Source organism: Pelodiscus sinensis, chromosome 1 (genome assembly GCF_049634645.1).
Source record: "Pelodiscus sinensis isolate JC-2024 chromosome 1, ASM4963464v1, whole genome shotgun sequence".
NCBI lineage: Eukaryota > Metazoa > Chordata > Testudines > Trionychidae > Pelodiscus > Pelodiscus sinensis.
The window spans coordinates 15266629-15292541 of NC_134711.1; the positions used below are offsets into that span (position 1 = coordinate 15266629).

The 25913-nt window shown below is 44.0% G+C and overlaps 1 protein-coding gene across 2 annotated transcripts in view; it reads left to right on the plus strand.

Annotated features, from left to right (window-relative positions):
* Positions 1–247: 247 nt before the first annotated feature.
* ELAPOR2 (endosome-lysosome associated apoptosis and autophagy regulator family member 2) overlaps positions 248–25913 on the plus strand; it is a 156801-nt gene continuing 131135 nt past the window's right edge. The window contains exon 1 of one of the 2 annotated variants that reach the window (XM_075926150.1): positions 248–879. In XM_075926150.1, coding sequence (XP_075782265.1) covers positions 703–879 — 177 coding nt within the window. In that variant the 5' untranslated portion in view covers positions 248–702. Of the gene's footprint in view, positions 880–20913; positions 20993–25913 lie in introns of those variants that run through there. The other variant, XM_075926158.1, reaches the window with a different exon arrangement.

Genomic DNA, 25913 nt, shown 5'->3' on the forward strand with positions numbered 1-25913 from the left:
TTTGGCCTGAGCCCAGCAGCGCCACATGGCCTTGGCCTCTAGGGGCTGCCCTCGTGCAGAGAGGTAATGCTGACGGCGGAGCCCAGCCCGGGAGGGTGGCTGCACCGCGGGGAGGCAGCCGGGGGCGCTCAGCGCCCCGGGGGCAGGGCACGGTCCTGGGCTGGCCGTGTAAGGAGCCCGCTGCGGCTGCCCCGGCGGGGCTGCGGCCGAGAGGGGGTCCCCATCCCCCCGGGGAGCTCGGCGGGCGAAGGCTGCGGCCAGGGCCGCTGCAGGCGCGGAACCTCCGCGCTCCAAGCTGGGAGCCGAGCAGCTGCGCTCCCCGGGGCGGCAGCGCCTTCTCCAGGCCCGCGCCTGCGCTGCCACCGCCTCTTCCTCCTCCTCCTCCCCGGGGCCCCTCCTCTCCGCGCGGTGCCGCTCGCCGGCTGTGTCAGCCCTGCCCTGGCGGTCCGGGAGTGAGCGGCCGCTGCCACCCGCGCCCACTGCCCGGCTGCGAGCCAGGGCGCTACCGCCGGCGGGGAGAGGAGCCCGAGCTCGGACACTCCTGCCCTCGGAGCCCAGCGAGCCAGACCCCTGGCAAGCAAAGAGCCGGCCAGGCTCAGAGCCGCTGCCAGCAGCCGGCCGGCCGCGGGGCTGGAAACCCGCAGCAAGCACCGAGGACCAGGCGCGGGGCAGGAGCGCAAGGGAGAGCTCGGCGTGCAGAAGATGCCGCGGCGGGCAGCGAAGACGAGATGGTTTTGTGGTCCCGGCTGCTGGGTGGTTCCCTGGCGCTCTTGCTTCCCCGCTTGGATTTGCTGCTGGGCTTTAATCTGCTGTCAAGCGGCTTGGACTGGGGATGCTGCGGAGACCTCCTCCGGCGTGCGGCTGCCTCAGTGCCAGGAGGTGAGATTTTCTTCTCTCCCCGCCGTGTGGCTCAGTAGGAGTTAGACCCGCTGCTTCCCTTGCGATGCAACCACTTCCCACGTTGCAGTGGGATGCACGATCCCCCGGGTTGCAGAGCAGCGGGTGGCGTGTGCGCCCCACAAACCACAGCGCCCCCGACACTTTGAATGTACCAGCGAGAGAGGCGCAATGTGTGTCTGCAGTTTGAATACTGTTCCATCCTTTTGATAATGCAGTTCCAAAGTCTCCTAAACAGTTCCCTGAGCTGTCTCCTCAGTAGTTATAAATGCTGTGGCCTTCACATGATTGGTTTCGTTCTGGATCAAGTCACACTAGGTTTTGAGGTCTGGCTGCCCTGCCTGCCTAACTTAGCATCGTCATAAAACAAAATGTTTCCCTGATTGCTGAGCTTTTTCTTTTTCTTTAATGCCTGTGTTAGGTTCTCAAGGAGTTTCTGTTTTCCCTTGGCTGGTCGTGCTGTTTCCCGGGACATCACTCTGTAATAGTGGGATGGCAGAGGAAACAGGAGTGAAATGCCTTGGTTGAAACATTTGTAACCAAACCCAAGAGTGAGATGTTTTATTTTAAAAAACTCCTCAAAATGAATCCAAAATGACACAGGCTTCCTCCAAACAAGTGGGATTTGGCAGGTCTGGCAATTTATTATCACTGTGTCAAATACTTGTGGCAAATCAGCAGAAAGCGTACAAATTAGGAGGGGAGAAGTGAACGCAGCTTGAGCTGATGTTCAGTTGGTTACCCAGAGTAGCAGTAGTCCTTAGGTGTTCTAGATCAGTGTTTCTCAACAAGTGGTACAAGTACCCTTAGGGATACTTGAAAGAAGTCTGGGGAGGGGGTACGTCAACACAACTGAAATTTGGAGAAAACTGAATTTTTGTTTTAAGTTTTACAGTGCTTTATTATTTTTGTACTTTTTACACCCAAAAATTTCATTGCCTGCCAGGCTACGATTAAGTTGTTTAAACAAATGTGTTCCAATGGTAGAAAAAAATTGCGTGTCTGAAAACTGTAGGTACTGGGGATATTACACTTTTTTTTTTGAAAAAGGGGTACTTTATAAAAAAGGTTGCAAAACACTATTCTAGATTGAACATTAACATAGGGGAAGATACAAATTTTGGGCAACTTGTATCTTTCGCTGCTGTGTTGAGGCAGGAATGGGGGAGACTTTATTTGACTCTTAAGAAGTAACTCCTGTGTTTTCTTTCTTTAAAGTATGTTAGATAATGCTAGTTTTTTAAAAGTTGAGTCAGATTGCAAGCTCTTCAGAATAGAGATGTCCTCCCTACCTGTTTATAAGACACAATGATCACCTGTGTCTGTGTGCACATTAATGGATGGTGTGCTGCAAAATATAGTTTTGCACATTTTGGGGAAATAGGAGGAAAGAGACATCCTAATTTCGGACGCAGTGAATCAATGTGACAGATCAGATGACCTGCATTGTCCATGCCAAAAAGTTGTGGTTTATCTAGAATTTGCCTAGATCTGGCTGATTTGCCTAAGACTCAACCCTTCATGCTTTACCATAGCTAATGGATTCAATTCTTTTGCACTTTAAATCAATGGCACAGCTCTGATTGTGATATATGTCAGTCACAGCATGATTAGGCACCATATTTCTGAATCAAAAGATTCAGACTGTCATTTGAAAAGTATTATAGTTTTTTTTCTTCATGCATGTCAGAATCGAAGGCATTATTACTGGCTATCCTATGGGCTTGAAAAGCTTGTTTTAATGTGTGGGCATGTAGTTCATTTTGAAATTTGTTCAGGATCTTTCCATTAGCTACAGACCCATTTTTTTTATTACTCCCTTTTTGTAGGACAGGAGTAACATTTTGCAATGTGTCTTGGAGCTTTGGGCAAGCTCTAGAGCACTGGAAGAAAGTGAATGTTTCCCAGTTTTTAAAGAGGGTAAATGGGATGATCTGCATAATTATAAGCCTGTCAGTCTGACATTGATCTTAGGCAAGATAATGGAGTGGCTGATGTGGTACTTGGTTAATGAAGGATTAAAGGAGGATAGTGTAATTAATGCAAATCAGTATGGGTTTATGGAAAATAGATCCTGTCAAACTAACTTGATATATTTTTTATGAGATTACCAGTCTGATTGACGATAGTTTTCATATAACATACTTAGGCTTCTGTGTGACATTTGACTTGGTACCTCATTGCATTTTGATTAAAAAATTAGAATGATATAAAATTAATATGGCATACATTAAATGGATTAAATACTGGCTCCCTGATAGGTCTCAAAATGTAACTGTAAAAGAGTAATAAACATCAAGCAGGTCTGATTCCAGTGGGCTCCCGAAGGAATTGGTTAAGAACATAAGAATGGCCATCCTGGGTCATTTGGCCCAGAATCCTGTCTTTTGACCAATGAACAGAACAGGTAATCATCAAAGGCTATGTCTACACTACGAGTTTTCTCAGCAAAAATATGCTAATGAGGGGTTCATTTGCATGAGTCGCAATCTCATTTGCATATTTTCTCCTGATCCATTTTCGCGCTGGGTTTTTGCGCAAAAACAAGCAGTGTGGATGTTTTCTTTTTGCACAAAATCCCCCTTTTCTGCAAGATCAGTAAACATCCTTTTTTGAGGCATAAGTATCTTGCGGGAAAAGGGTTTTTTGCGCAAAAAAAAAATGTCCACACTGCTTGTTTTTGCGCAAAAACTTCAGAGCAAAAACGGATCGGCAGAAAATATTCAAATGAGATTGTAACTCATGCAAATGAGCCCCTCATTAGCGTATTTTTTGCCTAGAAAACTTGTAGTGTAGACATATCCCAAGTAATTCATCCCCTGTTGCTCATTCAGAGTTTCTGACAACGGGAGGCTAGCAACTCTTACTCTCCCACTGGAGTAAGTAAATATTTATTGGGTCAGATAATTGACTTGGTAGCCCAATAATTAGGGGACTTACCACACCAGAAGCAAGTCTTGTTCCTCTTTAGGCAGAACAGGGATTTTACCCTGGGTTCCACACATGCCAGGTGAGTTCCCTAACCACTGGACTATTAGATAGATCAAACTTTTTTTGCTCGGTTCTTGGCCTCATGCTATTTAGCATTTTGATCAATGACCTAGAAGAAAACATAAATCACTGATGAAGTTTACAGATGTGCAAGTGGGAAATAATGAAGAACATAGGTCACCAATTCAGAGCTATCTAGATTGTTTGGTAAAACGAATCCAAGCAAACAAAGTGCATTTTAATATAGTAAAACATAAATGTCTATGTCTCGAAACAAAGATTATAGGTCGTACTTACAGGATGGGGGACTATGTTCTTTGTCTCTGAAAAAGATTTGAGGGTTATGGTGGATAGTCTGCTGAATATGAGACCCTAGTGTAATATTGTGGCCAAAAGGGCTAATGTGACTGGGATGCATAAAGAGGGCAATCTTAAGTAAATACACATTATTTTACCTCTATATTTGACACTGGTGCAACCACCATTGGAATACTGTGTCCAGGTCTGATGCCCACAATTCAAGAAGGATGTTGGTAAATTGGAGAAAGATCGGAGAAGAGCCATGAGAATGATTAGAGGATTAGAAAACATTCCCTATAATGACAGACTCAAGGAACTCAATATATTTGCTTAATCAAGAGAAAGATAAGGCTATCAGACTGGCTGATTACCATGGTGCCATCTGGCCATGGACTCTATTAATCTGTTTAGTGGAATTGTGTCCGCTCATGCCAGGGTTGAACCAGATATCAGCATGAATACTCTCCATATTAAGTAAATGACTAATTGAGTTTTATATTTGGAAATCTAAGAGTCTCATCTTGTTCAATGGCAATGTGAAAATGTTGAGCCATCATGGAAATGTTGTGTAGGGGTATGTCTTTCATTTCTATGCTACATTATATTCCCTAGTACTTATTGTATTTAGTTTTACTTTTAAATCTCCTATGCAATGGGGCTTCTTACATTTGTGGTAATTGACATTTATTCTAAATTGACCTCTTAATGTCATACCGTCTCTCCTAGTTACTCACCTTTTCACTAGCCTAAATTATTCTTTTCCCTCATGTGTGTTTATATCTATTAAATAAGGCTACAGTATGGCCTAGGGATGTTAATTATCATGTAATTATGTAAACATGTAACCAATGGAATTTTTAGTGGTTATACGTATACAGGCGGGGAGCTGGTCCTCGCAGCGGGGGCAGCAGGTGGATCAGTGGAGCCAGCATGCATGGAGAACCAGCTTAAAAGCCAGCTCCCACCAGTGTTTTCCCTCTAAGATTTTCCATTTATGAGTGGAGTGAGTTTTGTCTTGTGCACCAATATTGAGGTCATGTGCACTTGTTTGGATGCGTGCCACTGTGGCACCCAAGTTATTAACAAATATCTTATAACTATTTTTTACAATGTTATGGAAGAAAGAATACTAAAACAGGACAAGTAACTAAGTACCTGACTTTAAAAGTTTCTTTAATGTGAAGTCAAATAAAAAGAAAATTAATACTGAAAAATTTCCAGTAGCCAACATTCTCTGTTTATAGTCCTCTTCCAGATCTACCACAGCTGGGCTTCCTTCTCTATGAAATCTGGCTCCCCTTTCAGGGATCTATGTTAATTGGCCTTTCAGACTAACATTTCTGAGCTTGTATAGGATATACTGTCTATTGCATACCTAGACAACAGTTTATTGAATATTTCTTGCTCCATCTCCTCCCTTCCTCATGCCTGCCTATCCTTTCAACCCCTCTTCTCCTGACACCCACTCCTCCTTCTTCCTTTTGCTCCTATTGCCTCTCCCCTCCACCCCTTCCCTTTCCTCTCCCAACATCACTCTGTCCCCTCCCTTCTTTCACCCCCACTGACACCTTCCATCCCTCCTCCCCTTCTCCTGCTCTTTCCCCTCATTGTCAATGTGACAGATCAGATGACCTGCATTGTCCATGCCAAAAAGTTGTGGTCCATGGCATTTGTCTGTCCTCCATCCTGCCCTTAGGTACCTTCCTCTTTCTTCTCCTGCTCTGGCCACCTCCTCTCCCCTCAACACAAGCCCCTTACTCTCCTCATAGGTTTGCCAGATGGTTTCAACAAAAATACTGGACACACTTGACATCACAATCTACATAACATCTTATTTAGAAAATACCAGACATTTATATTTTCTCAATTTGTTTCCCGAACAGAAAGCTCAAATACTGGACTGTCCAGTTCAAAACCGGACACCTGACAACCCTATCTCCTCACCCCACCTTCCCCTTAGTTCTCACTCTTCCCCTTCCCTTCTGCCTTCCGGACACATGCACCCCTTACCCCCCTCTAGTCCCCTGGTGCCGGGGCAGGGCCACATGGTGGGCAGTTGCCCCATGTGCCGGGACTGGAGACAGGGCCATGTTGCTATTTTTACTACCCTGGCCCCGGCCCAGGAGTAGTTGCACTGCGGGCCAGCTCCAGGCCTGCCATACAGGGCAGCCACTCACCACACGGCCCAGCCGCAGGAGCAGCTGAGGCCAGGGCTGCATGGTGGCTTCTGGGGCCAGGACTGTGGTACTAAAACTACCATTGTGGCCCCAGCTCCAGTCCTGGTACACGGGGTTGCGTGGCAGGCAGCTGCCCCATGTGCCGGGACTGTAGTCGTGACCACGGTGCAGCTGTTCCTGGATCAGGGCTGTGATGCTATTTTTAGTACCACAGCCCTGGCTCCAGCTCCAGCAGCTGCCATGTGGCTCACTGTGGCCACAGCTCCAGCCCTGCAGAAGGGCTGAACCTAGGGCCAGGGCCAAGTGGTGGCTGCCCAGCTGCTCCTGGAGCGGGGCAGTTGCCTGCCACATGGCTCTGCCCTGGAGCAGCTGAGCAGCATCTGAGCAACTCTGCTAAGGAGGTGGGCGGGATTCAAATTGTTAGTGCGCACCTGTGCAGGTGCGCACCTTAGAGAGAAATTACCTCCCCATGCGTATTGGCTTCCACCTGCCCCTCTTCAGTGTTCCCTCTAAACTGCACAGGTGATTAATCAGTCCTGCCCAGTCAGAGGCTCAGGGCTTCATGCAGTTTAGAGGGAACCCTGTGAAGCTGTGCTGCCATGCAGTTTAGAGGGAACACTGCCCCCTTCTCCTGAACTGCAGCCTCTGATTCAGAGTGCATGACATGGGGCTCTGGAGCATGTGGGATGGCGACCTGGCAGCGATTGTGAAGGGCATGGGGTGCCGGATGCTGCCACTGTTGATGGGCCAGCTGCTGAAATAAAGAGATTGCATGAAAATCTCAGCTAGTGTTTGAAATAAAAGTAAATGTCTTGCCCTCATAATGGTGGAAAACCTAAAGCAACTGCACCCTAGGGGCTCAGAGACTGAAAGCAAAGGAAAAGATCCCAAAGTGCATTTACTTCCTCCTCCTTTCACATGCTCTTTAAGAATACTGCTAGTAGGCAATTAAGGAAGATTAAGACATTGCAGAGACATTAAATGACACCAGCATAAATCTTCTCAACGGAAGATGTTGGAGAGCTATCCCAAACCTGTTTTCTTCAGGGAATAAAGATGAGACACGGTTAGACATGGAAGCATCAAAAAAGGGAATGTTAAAACAAATTGTTAGTTCAACCAGCAACAAGTTACCAGAACTAGATAGTGGTGTTCGTTAGGCAGTCGGATGCTATAGCAATAATATGCATCAGAATCTAAATAGAACAGAAAATAGAGTGAAGTGTCTGTTCTGCTAACAAACACGTACAATCTCATTAAAAAACAACTGTGCTGGAGGGTGGAAAAATGTTAAACCTATCTTTAAAATAGGTGCTAAGTATGATGCTGTGAATAAATCATTTAGCCTTTCTGAAGTACCAGGTAAATTCGTTGATATGACGATTAAAGATAATCCTGAAGTTTTGTTCTGTCTCTTGATTATATCGGCACACTGAGATGATGTTTTCCTTGGAGTGTCCATAATGGTGCCCCTGTCTTTAAGTCATCCTCACACAGATCATACCTTCCTTATAATGTGTACTGACAGACTTACCTGACATTGCCTGGGTCTTTTGGGGCAGAGACCTGGTGCTGTGTATGGGGGGGTGCAGGAGTCCGGGCAGGGCCTTGAGGATATGGGGGGCAGGGCAGGAAAGTGGGGCACGGGAGGGTGTGAGAGTGAGGGTTGGGGGCTGAGGAAGGGATCAGGGTGGAGGTCCCATCAAGTGGGGCCTTCTATCATCCCCCCTGCCTCTCTGGCCAGCACAAGCCTTCTGCCTGAATGTCATTCTCCATTCCCATTTACACTTTTACACAGCCAGAGCAGTGTAAACGGGCCTTGGTGTAAATGGGAATCAGGCCCCATGGTCAGCTAAGGTCAACCTTAGTTATATAATAGCGATCTGCACAGAGAGTTGCTTGCTTCTTTGTGCTCTGCTGTAATATCAAAAACTGGATTGTGCCAGGAATCAGGGCCCGGAGTAGAACTCATCTCCAGGCAGCCTCATCAGTACAGCTGGCCCGCAAAAGGCTGCTTGAATGGCCATGCCACCTGACTGGTTGCAGGCATAAAAGAGCAGGAGTAGCTCACTGGCTCCTGCATGCTCATGTCCACCATTCTGCTTGCTCCTGAATTACCTTGTTCTGGCTGCTCCTTCCTGGCACTCTGCCTTGACTCCCCCTTGCCTGCTACTCTGCTCACTCCAGGGCCTGCCTTCCAGTTTGACCCTTGGTTTCAACTTCTGACTACTGACTCCAGCGCTGCCCCTAGTCCTTGGCTCATGGCACCTGCTCTGACCATTAGACATGATGCCTACTTCAGCCACTGAGCTAGACCACCCTGGTCCCAGTTGGTGAACAGATTGAGGAGTCCTTAAAATTATGGACACTGGTCCTTGGCACTAGCATGGACCTTATCCAGGACCCTGTGGGAGTGGAAGATGCAGGGCCAGTAACACTCTGCAATCACAGAATGCAGCCCTGAAGGTGCAGGTTTCTTTGCTGGCTTATTCTACTCCATCCCTCCCAGAGTCGAAGGTTCTGCTGCCCAACAAATTTGACAGAGACTTGGGCACATTTGGGAGGTTCCCGAACCAGCGTTGACTCACGTTCCTCCTACCCCCCTGATCATTCCCTACAGAGGAGGCCCGTGTGGGACATGTCCTGTTTGTTGATGGGAGAGGCCTGAGCTCCGCCTCTTTTGGAACAATCCAGCCCTCTCTAGCAACAATTGGAGGCATTCTTTCAAGCCAGGTCCCTTATCTTTGATGTTCCCAACTGTGTGCAAATTGCTGAGGCAGCAGGCAGGACTTACAACAGGGAGGTGGGCCAGTTACATCTATGCGGCTGATTTTCATCATTTGGGTTCCAACGTGGGGTGGAATGAGACACTATTTACAGCCATGGTTAGATGAGGAGATAAAGGACGAGCTTGTGTGAGTGGAGCCACTGTCTAGTTAAACAGTCCGACATTTGCTCACTTAAACTGGTGATTGCCTCAGTTACAATCTCTTTTTCCAGTAATAAACTTGTTTTATTTAATTTAATCCAGTGTGTTTAAATTGAAGTCTGGGAAACTCAATCTGGGGTTTATTTCTGTTACATAAATGGACTTGTGTTGTCCAGGAGAGGACTGGGCAGTATAGACCATATATTTCCAAGGAAAAATTTAAAATTGAGGTGTATGTTGGGGTCACCATGCAGTATAATCATGGTTGGCAGGAGCCAGAATGTAACCCAGTGGGTCTGGCAGGCTGCAGTTATCCATGAACACTTAGGGTTTGGCTTGCATCTTGGAAGGCTGTTTGTGTGTGCGAGCTACATCAGTAAAGCCTGGTAAGTCACCCAAAATTGCAGGGCACCGGTGGCGCAGCTGCTATTAGTCTGAATTGTGCTCGAATCTGCCAGCCTGGCCCTCCTGCTTGTAGATAAGAGCTGGAAAATGTGAACCCTAAAAGCTCAAAACCAAGGTGGCAAAGAAAAGGAACCCAAACTTTATCATATTTAATAATCATGATATTTGGAATGCTTGGTGTCAGATACTGATGGTGTGCTATGAAAAGCAAACTTTGCTGTAATTCTAGTTTAACATTTACACTGAGAATGGAATCCTCCAACAGTCACTAGCATATCAATAGCAAATTACCCCCTATTTGCCATCAGTCCTTGCCTGTCTGCTCTTGGAGGGATGGAAGTGGTGCACAGAACAGAACCTACTCACACCGGCACACCTGAACCCAAGGTCTGAGTAACGTATGAGGGTGGTGGTGGGATTTCTCATTCCCCTGTGTGATCCTGTAAATCAGACATGGGCAACCTAGGCTAGTGAGTGGGCCACATGAATGGCTCTCCATCTCAGTGGGCTGCAAGATTGTCATAACCTGGACAGTCTCCCGGGATAGGGTAGTTTTGCTAACTGCACTTGTGTTTGGGGTTACCAGATGGTTTAAAAAAATACTGGACACACTTGATCTCAGATTTAGGGGAGAGGAAGGAGGGGGGACCGGCTGGCAGGAAGCGGGGCTGGCCCAGAGGGAGTCGGGGGGAGCGGGGCTGGCCGGAGGAGGTGTGTGTGTGGGGGGGAACCGGATGGCGGGAAGCAGGGCTGGCCGGGAGGGGGTCGGGGGGAATGGGGCTGGCCGGAGGAGGTGTGTGTGTGGGGGGGAACCAGACGGCGGGAAGCAGGGCTGGCCGGGAGGGGATTGGGGAGAGCAGGGCTGGCTGGTGGGAACTGGCTGGCAGGGAGCACGCAGATCCCGGGATGCTGCCCATCCCATGCACGGGCAAGTCTGGCCCTGGGAATTCCATCCCACCTTGGCTCTGCCCCACTCCTCTCTATTGCATGGTTGCCTACTGCCTGGCTGGTAGACACGCTCACGCAGCGTGAGTGTGTCTACCAGCCAGGCAGTATGCAACTACGTATTGATACCCATGATAATAATAAAACTTAATTAGAAAATACCGGACATTTATATGTCTAGTATTTTCTCAATTTGTTTCCCAGATAGAAATCTGAAATATCAGATGGTCCAGTTCAAAACTGGACACCTGGCAACCCTACTTGCGTACCTAGAATTTGCAGGGTGTGCCAATTGAACAATAGTAGCTCTTTGGAGACAGAGGAAGTGCTCCGCTCTCACAGTCAGTGTGTGCAGTCGGCACGCACCTCACTTCATGGGCCCTTGCTTTACGTGCATATCACTTTAGTAATATTGATAGGAAAAATATTACGTGGACAGAAACCAGCAGAATCTGGCAACCCTGCATGTGGGCAACAGTAAAAGAAAATGTCTCCCAGGCCACACATGGAACTCTGAGCTGCATGTGGCCTACGGGCTGCAAGTTGCCCACCAGTGCTGTAAACCAAGTCACAATCTAGCCAGTAGTAAGCTCTGCATTTGTTATTGTCCAAAAAACGGAGTCAGCCCGATGGCTGAGAAGAGAGAGAAGACTTAGGAGAGGGCTTCTCCTAACCTCCATTCATTCTTCTTTGCTGCTTGTTAAGCTACAAAGTACTTTTACTAGGTAGCATCCAATTTTTATTTGTGCTTTTGACTGCTTAATTTCAGGTATGTGCAGTTGTTATGCATTCACACTGGGCCAAATCCTGCTTTCAGGTATACAGACATAACTGCAATTTAAGTTACTGAGCTACATTCTGCACCTGCCAATGCCTAGAGGCTGGTAGAAGAATAAAAAAATGATTTACTAATATTTGACAAATAATTCATTCCTTACATATACAGGGGGTCCTACCATACCTTGTTCATCAGTGAAAATGAAATAGTCATGAAAATGTTCACAAATCTGAATTTCCCAGGTTTAGCTTGAATAAATTGTATGAAAGTTTGTAGGAAATGCCTAGCTTGCTATATTATCCATTGTTTTCTTCTTTAAGAACTTTCAATCATCCAATCTGGGAGCAGACAAAATACCATGTAATGCTGGCAGTCAGACGGTTAATATGCTAAGTAGACAGTTCCCAAACAATCTGTAATGTGGCACTATTTTTTCATAAAATGCTGGTGAAAAATGACAAATAATAAAATCAACATCCAGTCATGACCATCATTTTTGCAAAATTGGGCTTTCACAAAACCTAAAACCAAACAAAAGACATTTGCTTGTTTTTTTAATTCCAAAAGAAATAAAAACACCAGACAAACAACACCATTCTCTTGTTATGCTGGCATCCTAAACTTGATAGCTTTGTGCTTGTGAACAGGCATTTTGGCCTGCACTCAGTCATTCTACAGGTGTAACAATAGATTGGGGTTTGATGAGTTTTTATTAGTGCAATTGTATCAGTACAACCCCTTTAAAGTGGATGCAGTTATACTGATATATTTTATTTCCCTTTCCATACAGGAATAAGCTATACACACCTAAGCCTGCTTTGATCAGTGTAACTAAATCCCCACAAGGGGGGTTGTACTGCTGTACCTATACTGGTCAAACCACTATCCCACTCTTCTGCATGTAGACAAGGGCTGGGAGTGAAAGGAAGGAAATGTAAAACTGACTAGTCTGGTTGTATTGTGAGCTCTGGGACACACCAAAACTAAACAAAGCTGTGTAAATAGTGAGAAAGAAATTCAGGCCAGTGTCAATGAGTAGTATAATTTGTCAGTTCCATTGAAGTTAATGGAACACCAGTTTATGCTGGCAAAGATTTGGGTTTTTGACAGGCATGATTTTTTACCTGTTAGTGTTTCTCAAAGAAAAGGTGAAGAAAATGTGTATTGAAGGAAATGCTGGAAAAGAGAAGAGGGTAGGAAATGTCTCAGTATTAGGCAGGTAACTAACATGCAGAATTGCCCTCTAGTAACAAAGTTGTTGCTTTGAAATATGTTTCTGTCTCTTGCTTCCCACAAAACAATGGGAAGCTGTCTAGCTGATGGTACAGAGATAATACTGAAATTGAAGCTTTGCAGAGCTCTCCATACAGCAAAGCACTTTAGTGAGTGCTTAAAGTTAAGCACATTGAAAGTGAGGCAAAGGTTGTATGATATTAAACTTGATTTTTCTCTAAATATTTTAGTCTTAAAACATCCTTCTCTTTTTAAATTTTTTTGAAAACTTTTTGGTTGATCCTGGATTTTTGATGAGACACTTTTTAAAAATTATTATTACATGTAGGAGTTCTAAAACTGAGTTTGTCCCTCTAAATGCTCTTTTTAACTTAATTTGTGTAGCAGATTGGACATGATATTTCTTTGGGACTCCAGTACAATAGAGGAAATGCATTGACAAAGGCTGCATTGATTCCTCAAATCACTGCAGAATGAGACATGAGGATTGTTTGTTTGTATTTTGTGTATCAAATCCTTGGAGATGTATTTTCCCTCAGATACTGTAACTGTAGAAATAAAACTTTATTCAGAGCATTAACTGAATCATTATTTTAATGAACATATGGAAAGAGAAGCACATCTTGTCATATCATATACACACAAATGCAGGCCAAAAAAGATGTTCATGTTGCCATTAATGGTTCATTCAAATTGTACAAGCCTCCTAAATAAGTGACATATATTTATTGTCACCACAGCTACTTTTGCTTTTTCTTATAAAGGGCAATATTATTCCCACTGAAGTTATAATGCAGACAGATTTTTTTGCATTTGCTGTCTTTTGAAAACAAATAATTTCCCCCCTAACAACAGGGGAGAGATCAACAAGCTTGAAAGGAGTGAATTAGATGCAGAATATTGGCATTCTGATTGAAATGATCACATTCAATATTGCCAGGCCTTTTTAATGGTAATGATAATATAGCTCTGAATAAAAAGCCAAACAGTATTTGCAGAAGAACACGAGCATCAAGCCTGTATAACAAACAAAGTGTGTTCCAGTCCTGGCATATATAAATTGTTTGTACGCTGTATTGAAACGTCCTGGGAGCATTCATCTTGTATGAAGTTGTAGTCATTGTGATCTGCAGATGACTTAGAATACTGACTGAATGTGAATAGCAGGTGCAAAAATTACTGCCCTCAGTGCAGAAGTACGCAGGTAATCTTATGTATGGAAGCTACGTTGTGGTGTGCAAGTCTGTTGGAGTTCTTGCAACTGCATGAGTAACAAAAGTACTTGCAAAGTTCTGGTGTTCTTAGCTTGCAAGAAGAAGCCTTTTCCTCGAAGCATGCTTAATTGCTTTGCTCTGTGTCTATTCATTACAGGTTGGACCATCCTGGTCCAGCACCCTCAGGAGTGTTTCTGAAACAGGGAGTTTGCTGGACCAGGGGAGATCAGGCCTAAGGCTTTCCTGGTGCTCTCCCTTCTGGCTGTTGGCCTGGCCAGTGCTCTGCCCCTGGCCCATTGGCAGGCTCCACTCCAGGCTGCATCCCCACTCTGGGCGCTGGGGACTCCACACCCACAGCTGTTGGTCCACTGGCCAGGCTCCCTGCCCCCAGGCCATTGCCCCTTCAGGCTGCCTGCTGCCAGACCAGCTGAGCTCCCAGCTGCTGGCAACTTCTGTGGCTGGGGCTCTCTTTCAGCAACATCTACGGTCCTGTTGGACCACGGATGTTGCCGGACCAGAGAGTCCCAGACCACAGATGTTCAACCTGCATTACTATTATTTTTTTATTATTTGCATTGTCGTAGTGCTTTAGGGTCCACAACTAGGACTCTTTTGTGCAATATTGGCATTTGAACTGGGTGACCAGATAACAAATGGGAAAACCTGGAATGTGGAGAGGAGAAATAGGCACATATCATAGAATTCTAGAATCACAGAATATTAGAACTGGAAGGGACCTCGAGAGCTCATCAAGTCCAGTCCTCTGCCCTCATGGCAGCTGCCAAGCACCATCTAGATCATCCCTGATAGATATCTGGGGTGCCAGACCAAGAAGGTCCAACCGGTAATGAATAGACAAAGAGCAAAGCAATATGAGACAAAGGTCCCAAATATCAGCTCTGCCTATATATAATAGGGACATCTGGTCACCCTCCACCTTCAGTATAGAGTGTGTAAAGCTTGTGGGCTCCATTCCCTGTTGCCTCACACTTCTTGTAGTCAATTACACCTACTGCGAAGTGAGTGAAAAATGCCATGAAGTTAAAATGGTAGCATATTATATCCACTTCGCACTGGTATACACGATTATGTGAGGCGCACAGAAGCAGATGGATAGGTAAAATGGAATGAAGAGATCAGGGCATGTTATTGAGTGATTGATTCCCTATCTTCCAGTGCCAGCTTCTGGTAGTCAGAGGTTTAGAGATACACACAAAATGGGGTTGTGTCTCTAGCCACCTGGACTAATAGCCATTTATTGACCTTCCTGAACTTACCTAATTTTCATTATTTCGGTTATTTAAATCTGACATTTCACAGTACCATATTGTAACTGTAGTGGCGGTGTGTGTATGTGGGCAATGCAAGGTTATTGTGAAGGGGGTTGCGGTACTGCTACTCTTATTCTGTGCTGCTGCTGGCAGCGGTGTTGCCTTCAGTGCTGGTAGCTGGAGAGCAGTAGCTATGGGCTGGGAGCCCAACTTCAAAGGCAGAGCTATTGCCAGCAGCAGCAGCACAGAAGTAATGGCACGGTGTGGTATTGCTGCTCTTACTTCTGCACTGCTGCTGGTGAGGCACTGCCTTCATAGCTGGATACCCAGCCCACAACTGCTGCTTTCCAGCCACCCTACTCTGATGGCAGCACAGAAATAAGGGTAGCAGTACCGCTATTCCTCTAAAATAACCTATTGCAACTCCCTTTTGATCAGGACACATAGTTTGAAAAATGCTGGTCTGTCCCATGAAATCTGTATAGGAGAGGGAAAAACACACAAAGAACCAGATTTCTTGGGGGGAGGCCAGATTTCACAGTCCATGGTGCATTTTTCATGGCTGTGAATTGGGTAGGGCTCTAGTGATGCAAAGTGATAAATAATATTTCCCTATTCATTTTCTCTATACTGTTCATGATTTTATCAAGCTCTGTCACCCCCCATCGTAGTCATCTTTTTTCCTAAGCTGAACAGTCCTAGCTTTTTAAAATAACTCCTCATATAGAAGCTGTTTCATGTCTCTCTTCATTTTTGTTGCCCTTTTCTGTATTCTTTTACATTCTAATATTTTTGGAGAAGGGGCAACCAGAACTGCACAGTGTATTCAAGGTATGGGTGCACCATGGATTTATATAGTGGCATATTTTTTGCCTTATCATCTATCCCTTTCTTAATAGATCCTAACATTATCTTAGTTCTTTTGACTGCCACTGGCTACACACTAGGCAGATGTTTTCAGAGAACTATCCATGGTAATGCCAAGATCTCTCTTTCGAGCTGTAACAGCTAATATAGACCTCATCATTTTGTTTGTATAGTTGAGATTGTGATTTGCACTGTGTCCTGGATTTCTAGAATACAACTTCACTTCTGAATATGACCGTGCATAAAAGGCTCTTCCCTGTAGCAGGGCATGCAAAGGAAGAAATACATTTCACTAAGTCTGAGATTTAAATTTTGACCCAATGTAACCAAACTTATGTTTGTAGGACTGGTGAATTCCATTGCCCTACCTAGAATGAATAGTATAATGTAGGGGTTTTTTAATAACTGAGATTAATCACTGGTGAAGTTTTAGCTATATCCTTTTGTGATTTGAAAGCTACTTAATTCTAACTTGCATCCTTATCAGGTTTCCTATTTGTAAAGCTACATGAAACTATTAGACAGAAAATTGCTTTGAGTTACTACCTGTCCAGAAAAAAAAAAAAAAGGTTTCTAAGGGCTTTTCTCAACTATGAGTGGATCAACACTGCAGTGATTGATCCACCAGCAGTTGATTTAGCGAGTCCAGTAAAGACCCGCTAAATAGAGGGCTGATCGTTCTCCTGTTGATTCTGGTGCTCCAGCAGAACAAGATGAGGAAAGAGAGTCAACAGGAGAGCTTTATCTGTTGACTCCCCCACCCTGAAGTGTGGACACTGCAGTAAACAGATGTAAGTTACATCGATTTGAGTTACACTACTAATGTAACTCAGAGTGCATAGCTTAGATCAGTGTTTATTAAACTTTTTAAGACTGAAGAACACCAAACAATTTTTTTTATGAGGAACTCCAAGGATTTTTTGTTGAGGGGAAAAAAAAAACAAGTCGGAAGGGAGGAGAGAAGGGTCAGGGGAAAGTTATTGAGCATAAATAAATAAATAAATAAAGGTCGCCTGCCCCTTTAAGGGTGGCCATTTTTAATTCTGTTGTTCTCCATGGCACACCTCTGACTGTCTCGGTGTGCTGCGGAACACAGTTTAAGAAACACTGGCTTAGATTGACCTGTCCTTGTAGTGCAGCCTGATCAAAATAAGACTAATGGGTTTTAATAATCTATTAAATAATATATTTTAGTCTTGATCGAGCACTCATTGTAGTCAGTGGGAATCTTCCCATTGACTTCATTGGAAACTAGACCTGACCCTTAATGTATTCCATCGGAGGTTCCCAAAGCAGTTGCAAAAAATCAATTAAAGGCCCAGACCTGCTAGATCTAGACATGGGGAACTTCAGTGGGAATTTTTAACCTACCATGTTTGCAAGATCATGCCTTAAGCCTCACAACATGCTGATGAAAGAGGCAAATAACTACTCCAGCACTATTACAGGCACAAAGAGATTCAATGATTCACCTATGGCCATACAATGAATCAGCAGTGGAAAGAGAAACAGAAGCTAGAAATCCCTATTTTTAGTCCCCACTTTAAACACTAAGGGGCATTCCCTCTCGCCTACTGAACTCCAAATGGCTGTCCTTATTCAGGCAGCACACTGCCAGTGGCTCCAGCATTGTCAGTGTTTTGATCTGTGTTTCTGCTGCTGAGAAAAATCGTTAGCACCAAAATCAATATTGCAAACAAGTTTAGTCAGTATTTTAGGAGCTACAATTTATTACCACAGGCTTGATTTGCTTTTCCATGCATCCGTGAACAATGACGCTAACACAATGATATGTTTTCAAGATTAGCTCTAATAGTTTCTTAGCTTCGAAGTGAAACCAATGCATAGTGAAAGGTAACTGCCAGACCTACCAATCAACCAAGAGGTTCCATCGGTGGGAAGTAGAAGTATTTCAGCTAAATGGTTGAGGCTTAATTATGAGCAGACATCTATGGAAGAGAAATCAAAATATGTAATGTATTATATGAGGTGCTGTAGCATCTGAGGGTTGGTTTATGGTGCCTTGCGCAGATACAAAATTTAAATCCGCAGAAGTGCAGGGCTCTACCAGTAACTGTAGTGATAAAAGCAGCAGCATGTCGGGTCACTGTTCGCAGGAGTCAGTGCCCACCCAGGGCAGCTCCCCCAGCATGGGTGTACCAATCCCCAACCCTGCCCACACCAATGAGCACCAGACACTTTGGCTGCTGTCTCTAGTCACACTGATGTGTGCAAGCAGTTTGCATTCTCCCAGACAGACAAGGTGGGTAAGGCAATATCTTTCATTGGACCTACTTATGTTGGTGAGCAACCAGGTTTTGAGCCATACAATGCTCTTCTCCAGATTTGAGATAGATACTCTAAACTTCAACGTTAAATGCAAGGTGCAGTAAAAAATATTTCCTCGCCCACCTTGTCTCTCTAATGTCCTGGGACCAATACGGTTGCAAGTACATTGCATACTAACTAAAAATATAAGTCATCTTAACTACAAAGCTCAGGGCTATGGAACAGTTTCCTGACCTAAGCCCCTCTATAGACACCTGCTAGGTTAATGGAAGAATTGATCCATTCACTTAGCTACTGCTATTCAGAGGGATTTCATAGAAGACACACCCTTCTGTTGCTATAGTGTCCACAATACAGCACTACAGCATCACACCTGCAAGTCTTCCACTATAACATTCACTATAACATTCCCTGTTGACATACCCGAGCAGCAGTGGGTCAATGACTCCTTAATTATTATAGTATTGGGATGTGAATGCTACGGACAAGTCTAGTAGTTTAATTTTGGCATGATAAATTCCCTTTTCTCTTCTACTATATAAAAACGAGCATCTGCTAACTCATTCACTATTGAATCTATGAGCAATGTTTCTTTCTTAATTATAAATGTCAAGGTAAAGCTATTTCTTCTGTTAATAGAGATTGTGATGCTTCTTGTCTTTAAAAACTGAGTGCTCAGTATGTGATAATACATTTTAATTAGCAAAGAGGATTTCATAGTGCAGCAAGGCTAGCTAACTACTCTAGAGAAAGATTTTTGGATGGCATTCTGGGAACGGTATGAAAAAACATTATTTTTTTTGTTTATTCATATTGACAATAATAGGTGATTAAAATATGTAATTTTCTTACTGAATTAAAATAATCTTCCCTTTAAAGTGATAAACACTTTTACACTGGATGCATCTAATTAGATGAATATTACTTCTCATTTCATGTTCTGTGTATGCATGTGTCAAAAAAATCTTATTTTACTCTAAAAGGCCAAGAGAAGATACATAGAGGCTATGTCTAGACTGGCATGATTTTGCGGAAATACTTTTAACGGAAAAGTTTTTCCGTTAAAAGTATTTCTGCAAAAGAGCGTCTAGATTGGCAAGGATGCTTTTGCTCAAAAAGTGCTTTTGCGCAAAAGCATCCGTGGCCAGTCTAGACGCGATTTTGCGCAAGAAAGCCCTGATCGCCATTTTAGCCATCGGGGCTCTTTTGTGCAAAACAATACTTCCCTGTCTACACTGGCCCTCTTGTGCAAGAGGGCTTTTTCCCGAATGGGAGTGTGAAAGTATTTGCGCAAGAAGCACTGATTTTGTACATTACAAAGTCAGTGCTCTTGCGCAAATTCAAGCGGCCAGTGTAGACAGCTGGCAAGTTTTTGCGCAAAAGCAGCTGCTTTTGCTCAAAATCTTTCCAGTCTAGACGCACTCATGATGTATAGGATCACTCCTAATTAATGGGATACAGCGTCTTCCTAATTGGCACTTCTGAGCACCCTTGATAACACTGTCAGCAGAAAGTTCAAGGAGTGAATGGATATGAAGTCTGAACAGCTCTGTCACCTTGCAGAGTTTCACCTTCCATTGGAGAAAAACTTGGGAGGGTATAAAAACTCAGCTGGACTTCCAAGTTTGCTGGGCATAATTGCCTCTGTTAGGATGGACTTGGGTGGCCACGGGCAAGGATGAGACTTTCAAACCATATAGATTTAGAGTAGGAGACCCCCCAGATCCATGGGGAGCACCTCTCAGCAGCAGCCCATTGATGTAAAGTGTTAATTAACATTAAGGGACTGAAATGAAACACTGGGTTAGGAAGAGGTTTCCATTATGTTTTCCTTTCGATTAGCACAGCGCCCAGAGAGCCAGTGCAAGGATCAGATCTGTGTTTTGCTGGGTGCTACTGTACATATACATGACTAGCTTGTCCTAGCCCCAAAGAGCTTACAACTTAGGTGCCAGACCCATGGCTGATGTAACTCAACATCACTTCATTGAAGTCAATGTGCAGCACTGTTGATTCCACCACAGTCTCTTTGGCAAATGGTGCAGAGGGACAGGCACTCAATGACACTGCTTTATAATTATTTAAAGTGAGCATAGGATAAAAGCCTCCTGCAGTTTACCTCTGTAAGTGACTTGCCTGTTTGAATAATCAGGTTGGTAAAGGACAGATTAGTCTTTTGAAAAAATACTTTCTTTGCATAGTCCTGTGGACCTATTGTCTTAGCTGCACCTTTTTCCCCATTTAATTGTTTTCCCTTTTGAGGTTGATTTCATAAGACTTCTAATATTTTCAGCATAGCAAGCTGCAGTAGGTGGTTCTTAACATTCAAACGAATATGCCTTCCATTAGCAGTTGCATATGCACCAGAATATTGTGAAAGACCCAAGGCAGCTGGCTACAATAGTTGGGTGGAGGATAGACATATAGGGAGTTGGGTGAATGCTTTTCTGTTTCCTGAATAAACTGCCAGAGACTGCTGCCACTTAATCAAGTCAGGTAGGCACCTGTGGCTAATTAAGAGCTTGCCTGAAGCAGCAGGCTAATCAGGCACCTGCAGCCAATTAAGGCCTTCTGGGTTATTTTAAAAGGTTTCCCCTCAAGAGAGGGGGAAGGAGAAGAGTGCAGGACTGAGAGGAGGAAGTATATTGTTGAGGAAGGAAAGTGTGTTTATGCTGAAGCAGGCAAGATGCACTCAGGTACCAGGGGAGTGTTTGGGGGAGGTAGCTGTTGTATTGGGGCTAGAGGAAAAACCCCATCAGTTGCTGCTACCTAGGATCCCTGGTAGTGTTGCCAGGTGTCTGGTATTCACCTGGATGGTCTGGTATTTTTGCCTCCTGTCTAGTTTAAAAAAAAAATGTTGGAGAATACCAGACACCTAAAATGTCCAGTATTTTCTGATTTCTTTTTCCCTGGCCAGGAGGTGACCTAGCCCCATGCTCACCTGGTTCTGCAAGGCTGCCAGCACAAAATGGCTGCTGACCAAGGGGAAGCCCCTGGGTCTTAGTGCTCAACTACTCCCCTATTTCTATCCCTGCACTCACTCTTAAAGGGGACATGCTGTTTTATTTTATTTATTTATATTTGCCCAGCAATTTTGGTCTCCCTCCCCCCACCCCCTTTTTCCCTTAAACAGACTTTTTTCCCTGGTGTTTTTTTTTGGGGGGGGGGGGGGTCTGTATTTTTGTTTCAACCATCTGGCAACCCTGGGCCAGAACCTCAAGTTGTGGATGGGCCTGGGTTCCCCCCAACCCTCTCCATGCCACTAAAGTCTGCTCCTGGAAAGGAAGGCCAGGATTAGAGGGGTTTTCCCCTCAATCCTTTGACTTTGCCAGTGATGAGAGAGGCTCTGTAAGCAGTGACTCTGGCCTCTAGAAAAAGTAAGAGGCAGTGTGGAGGTTCACAGTGAGCCTCTGATGCAAATGATAACTGTCTAGAAGTGCAGGACATACAGGATATGGCTGGAACTTTGCCACAATAAGAAAAGCTTTAAAATATTTCCCAAACGTTCTGAAAGGTTGTTAATGTTACATATAGTCTTTTATTTCTGGGCTAACAACACTGGGCCATAAGACCTGATTCTATTTGATGGGAGACATTCCATTGGCACCAACTGAGTTGGGCCTTTTCTTTTAAACCTGTATTCAGGAAAGCAGTTCAGTTAAAGTTATAGCTATCCCTATTCACATTCATGGCTGCAGTGAGACTTAAGCACAAATTTAAGTGCTTTATTGAGTCACTGCCTTAGTGATTATGATGTAATCAAAGGGATAGTTTCAACATTCTAATGTGGCAGAAAAAATAAAAGGAAACAAAAAAAGTCAATATGGCTTCAGAGAATATCTTGGTGGTAAAAATCATGTGCACCTGCTGCAGCAAAACTTTTGTTGTTCACAGGATGGCAGGGTTGGAGCGCCTGTGAATGACACAGATTTTGTTGAGCAAGTGCAAATGTAAACTCAGCCTAAGAGCATGAATACAACTGCTCTAGTGTAATCTCCCAAGGGAGGTGGTGCAAAACTATACTGGATGAAATATTAAATGAAATACTAAATGTGTCATGACAATCCTGTCCTAGCAAGAGGAAATACTAGATGACTTTACAGATCTGTTCCATCTCTATAACTTGATTGATTTTAAGACTTCTTGAGTCTGTCTGCATACATTGTAAGGAAAAACCTGTTCCGTTTTCGGTGAGTGGTCTCTGAGATGTTCTCTTTTCCATTGGGAACAAAGGCACAACATATCAATATCTTCCTAAAAAGCAAAGATGAATTTTTACTGTCTAATCTAGTGTAAATGACCTCGGAAACTGCTGATGGAACAGCTTTTGTTTGAATACTTTTACAAACAACATCCACTCAGCAAGGCCAGATATTATTGGAATGTTTTTAACCCCGTTCCCAGCCTCTTTCATGTGATCTCATCAGAATATTTTTATCTGCCACCACTCTTTGACTCGGTCGGGTAAAGCATGCAATTGAATTTTACCTTGCATCCCGCTGTATTCAGTTGTCATTTCATTATGAAAGGTAGGGATGTAAAAATCATGTTTGTTTAATGGTTAAATGTTAAGTTTAACTGATTAACTAATCAAATGAGGGTGGGTAGGGGGACCATTTCAGCCCACTGGGCTGGACACCCTGCCCATCATGGCTGGCTGACTTTCTGCATGTACCAGCTCCCGCTGCTGCCTCAGTATCAGAGGCAGAGTGGGGAGGGGTCCAGGCAGGAGGAGCTTGTAAGCACCAGGAAACTGGCTTTTAAGCCAGCGCCCCATGAGCAGTGGCTTTCCCCCTGCTCCCTTGCATGTAAATGAGTAACCGTTAAATTTTTTAGCAGCTACAGGTTTACACAAATACATGTTTGTTAACATCCCTACTCTGTGGCTTTAACCAGTTTGCATTATATATGCTGGCTACGTCTACACTGGCCCCTTTTCCGAAAGGGGCATGCTAATTTTCAACTTCGGAATAGGGAAATCCGCGGGGGATTTAAATATCCCCCGTGGGATTCAAATAAAGATGTCCGCCGCTTTTTTCTGGCTTGGGGGAAAAACTGGAAAAAAGCGTCTAGACTGGCCCGATCCTCCGGAATAAAGCCCTTTTCCGGAGGATCTCTTATTCCTACTTTGAAGTAGGATCCTCCGGAAAAGGGCTTTATTCCGGAGGATCGGGCCAGTCTAGACGCTTTTTTCCAGTTTTTCCCCCAAGCCGGAAAAAAGCGGCGGACATCTTTATTTGAATCCCACGGGGGATATTTAAATCCCCCGCGGATTTCCCTATTCCGAAGTTGAAAATTAGCATGCCCTTTCGGAAAAGGGGCCAGTGTAGACGTAGCCACAGGGTTTACAGTTTGGTACAGTGGCTCTCACCATCCCCACTATACAAATTGTTCCAGCTCTCCTGCTCCAGTGAGATGTGGTACATCATAGGGATAACATTTCCATATCTGGATTTGGAAACCGCTGGCTTTTATAAACTAGCTTCGATTCAAGACTTTGACCTGTAAGAGAGGGGTGTGTGTGCGTGCACCAGTTGATTTTTTTTTTTTTTAAAAGGATCAGGTCTGAAATGAGTCAGTGGAAGAGATCTAATATTTATAAAATTTCATGGTGCATTGAGTTCTGCATCTGATTATTTCTTTCTTGCATCACTGGGTCAGATTCTGCTATTAGTTATGCTAATTGCTAACTCCATTGACTACTGTGGTGCAAATAAAATTGGACTTTGACCCTTTGAATTGTATTGACATTGATGTGGAATGTTTTCCTGGATAATACATCTACTGGAAAAACCAGAATTGTTGCACATGTTAAAGGAGGATCACTCAGGAGGAAATGAGTCGCTTTCAATGGAGAAATTAAGAAATCCTTTTTATTTTAAACTTTTTGTTGTTTACTCACTTTAGTGTAGAAGTGGAGATTTCTGAAGCCACTTTGAATTAAAGGAGTACAGGGTCAGTTTACAGAACATCTTTGAGATATAAAAATACACTTAGCCATGAACTTAAGACAGGAAAACACAGAGCTAAGATGCATTAAAATGGGCCAAATTCTGCTCTTAGTTACATATGGGTAAATCTGTGATCATTTCATTGGCTTAAACTGAGGCTTTTCTGGATTTATGGTTGTGTAGCAAAGTGTGAATTGAATCCTTACCATCTAAATGCAATGGCAGTCCACCATGAAAACCAAGCCCATTGCAGCTTTTAAAATAGAAAGAAACACTATAATTCCATTTTATTTCAGGAAATAGATTATTTCTTTAGAGAACAATTTTACCAATGTTTCAAGAGTAGAGCCTAGAATTATTGAATAACCAATCCATTTTCTCTTTATGTAAAGTCTGTATTACAATTAAAATAAACAGGAATATTGAAGGGCTGAAATGATCATTTGTGCATGCAATTGTTGTGGCGTTGAAACATATCACACCAGAGAAAAGCAAGGAAGGAAATAGTTGCTGTAGCAGGAAACTGATAAGAAAGCAAAAGTAAATGAAAATTAGACTAGGAATTCCTGCGAATTGGTATGTCCTTACTATTATCAGTGTGCTTCAAAGATACAGTCCTGCAAGGATCTGAATTGACGTTGATTACTACTGAAGCCGATGGGAGTTGAGAACATTCAGTATCTTGCAGGAGTGAGCCTCGAGATTTGAAAGTTTGTCACAGTATTTTTAGGTGTGTTTTTTTTTTTTTTTCAAAAATGAAATAGGCTTATTTTTCTTTTATTTAAATCCTACTCAAATAGGAGTGATCCAAAGGGGGGTGTATGTGTGTGTGTGTCCAACTTCAATGGCCTTTGGAATAAGCTCATATCCCTTTTCCTTCTGTAGTCCTCTTACCAAAGGGGCCTCTGTTTTATTCTGAAAAGACCCTGTGTGCTTAAATCCAGACTACAATTCGCATGAGCCCTTGGAACAAAAGAGGTAGGAGGGACTCTTGTGAGAGAGAAGAGGCTCTCTCCATGTGCCTGAAGAAGAGGCCTAGCAGTCTGGGACTCTTCCTTGCAGTTTGGAACCAAAGGGGAAGCCAGGCTGCTGCCAAGGACATTGACCCAGTGCAGGGGCTGTTGGATGCAGCTACTGGATGCCTGTTGGAACTGGGAGTTAGCAGGCTGCTTCCTATAGGCACAGCATGAGGCAGTAAGTTTGGGCCTTGCTGGAAGAGTGCTGCCTGGGACAGAGCTGCTGTTTAGCCTGGACCAAATCCTCACTACAGCTGCAACATCAGCGCGCCAACGCAAGCGTCTGGGACTGAGTCTAAGGGTGTGCACACTCTGGGGTGAAGTAACTGTTGTCTAGCTATATAAGCTTCGGTTACTGTTATGTGTTTTGTCAATGCTATTCCTTGCTAATCTGTTAATCCCTGTGTAGTTAAGTAAAGATGGTTTATTTTAAAGTATTCTATTAGATGTATATGATTTGTAGTTGTTCTGGAATTAGATCCAGCTTTATGTTGGAATGAGTATATTCCTGGAGGCTCTCAAGGCACCAGTGTGTGTACAAGGCCAGCCAGGTGGAGGCACCGCCACTTTACATTCATTGCCAGCAAGGGGGTGGATAGGGCTTTCCCCACTAGACACCATCACCACTGGGGTACTCAGGATCTCTTTTG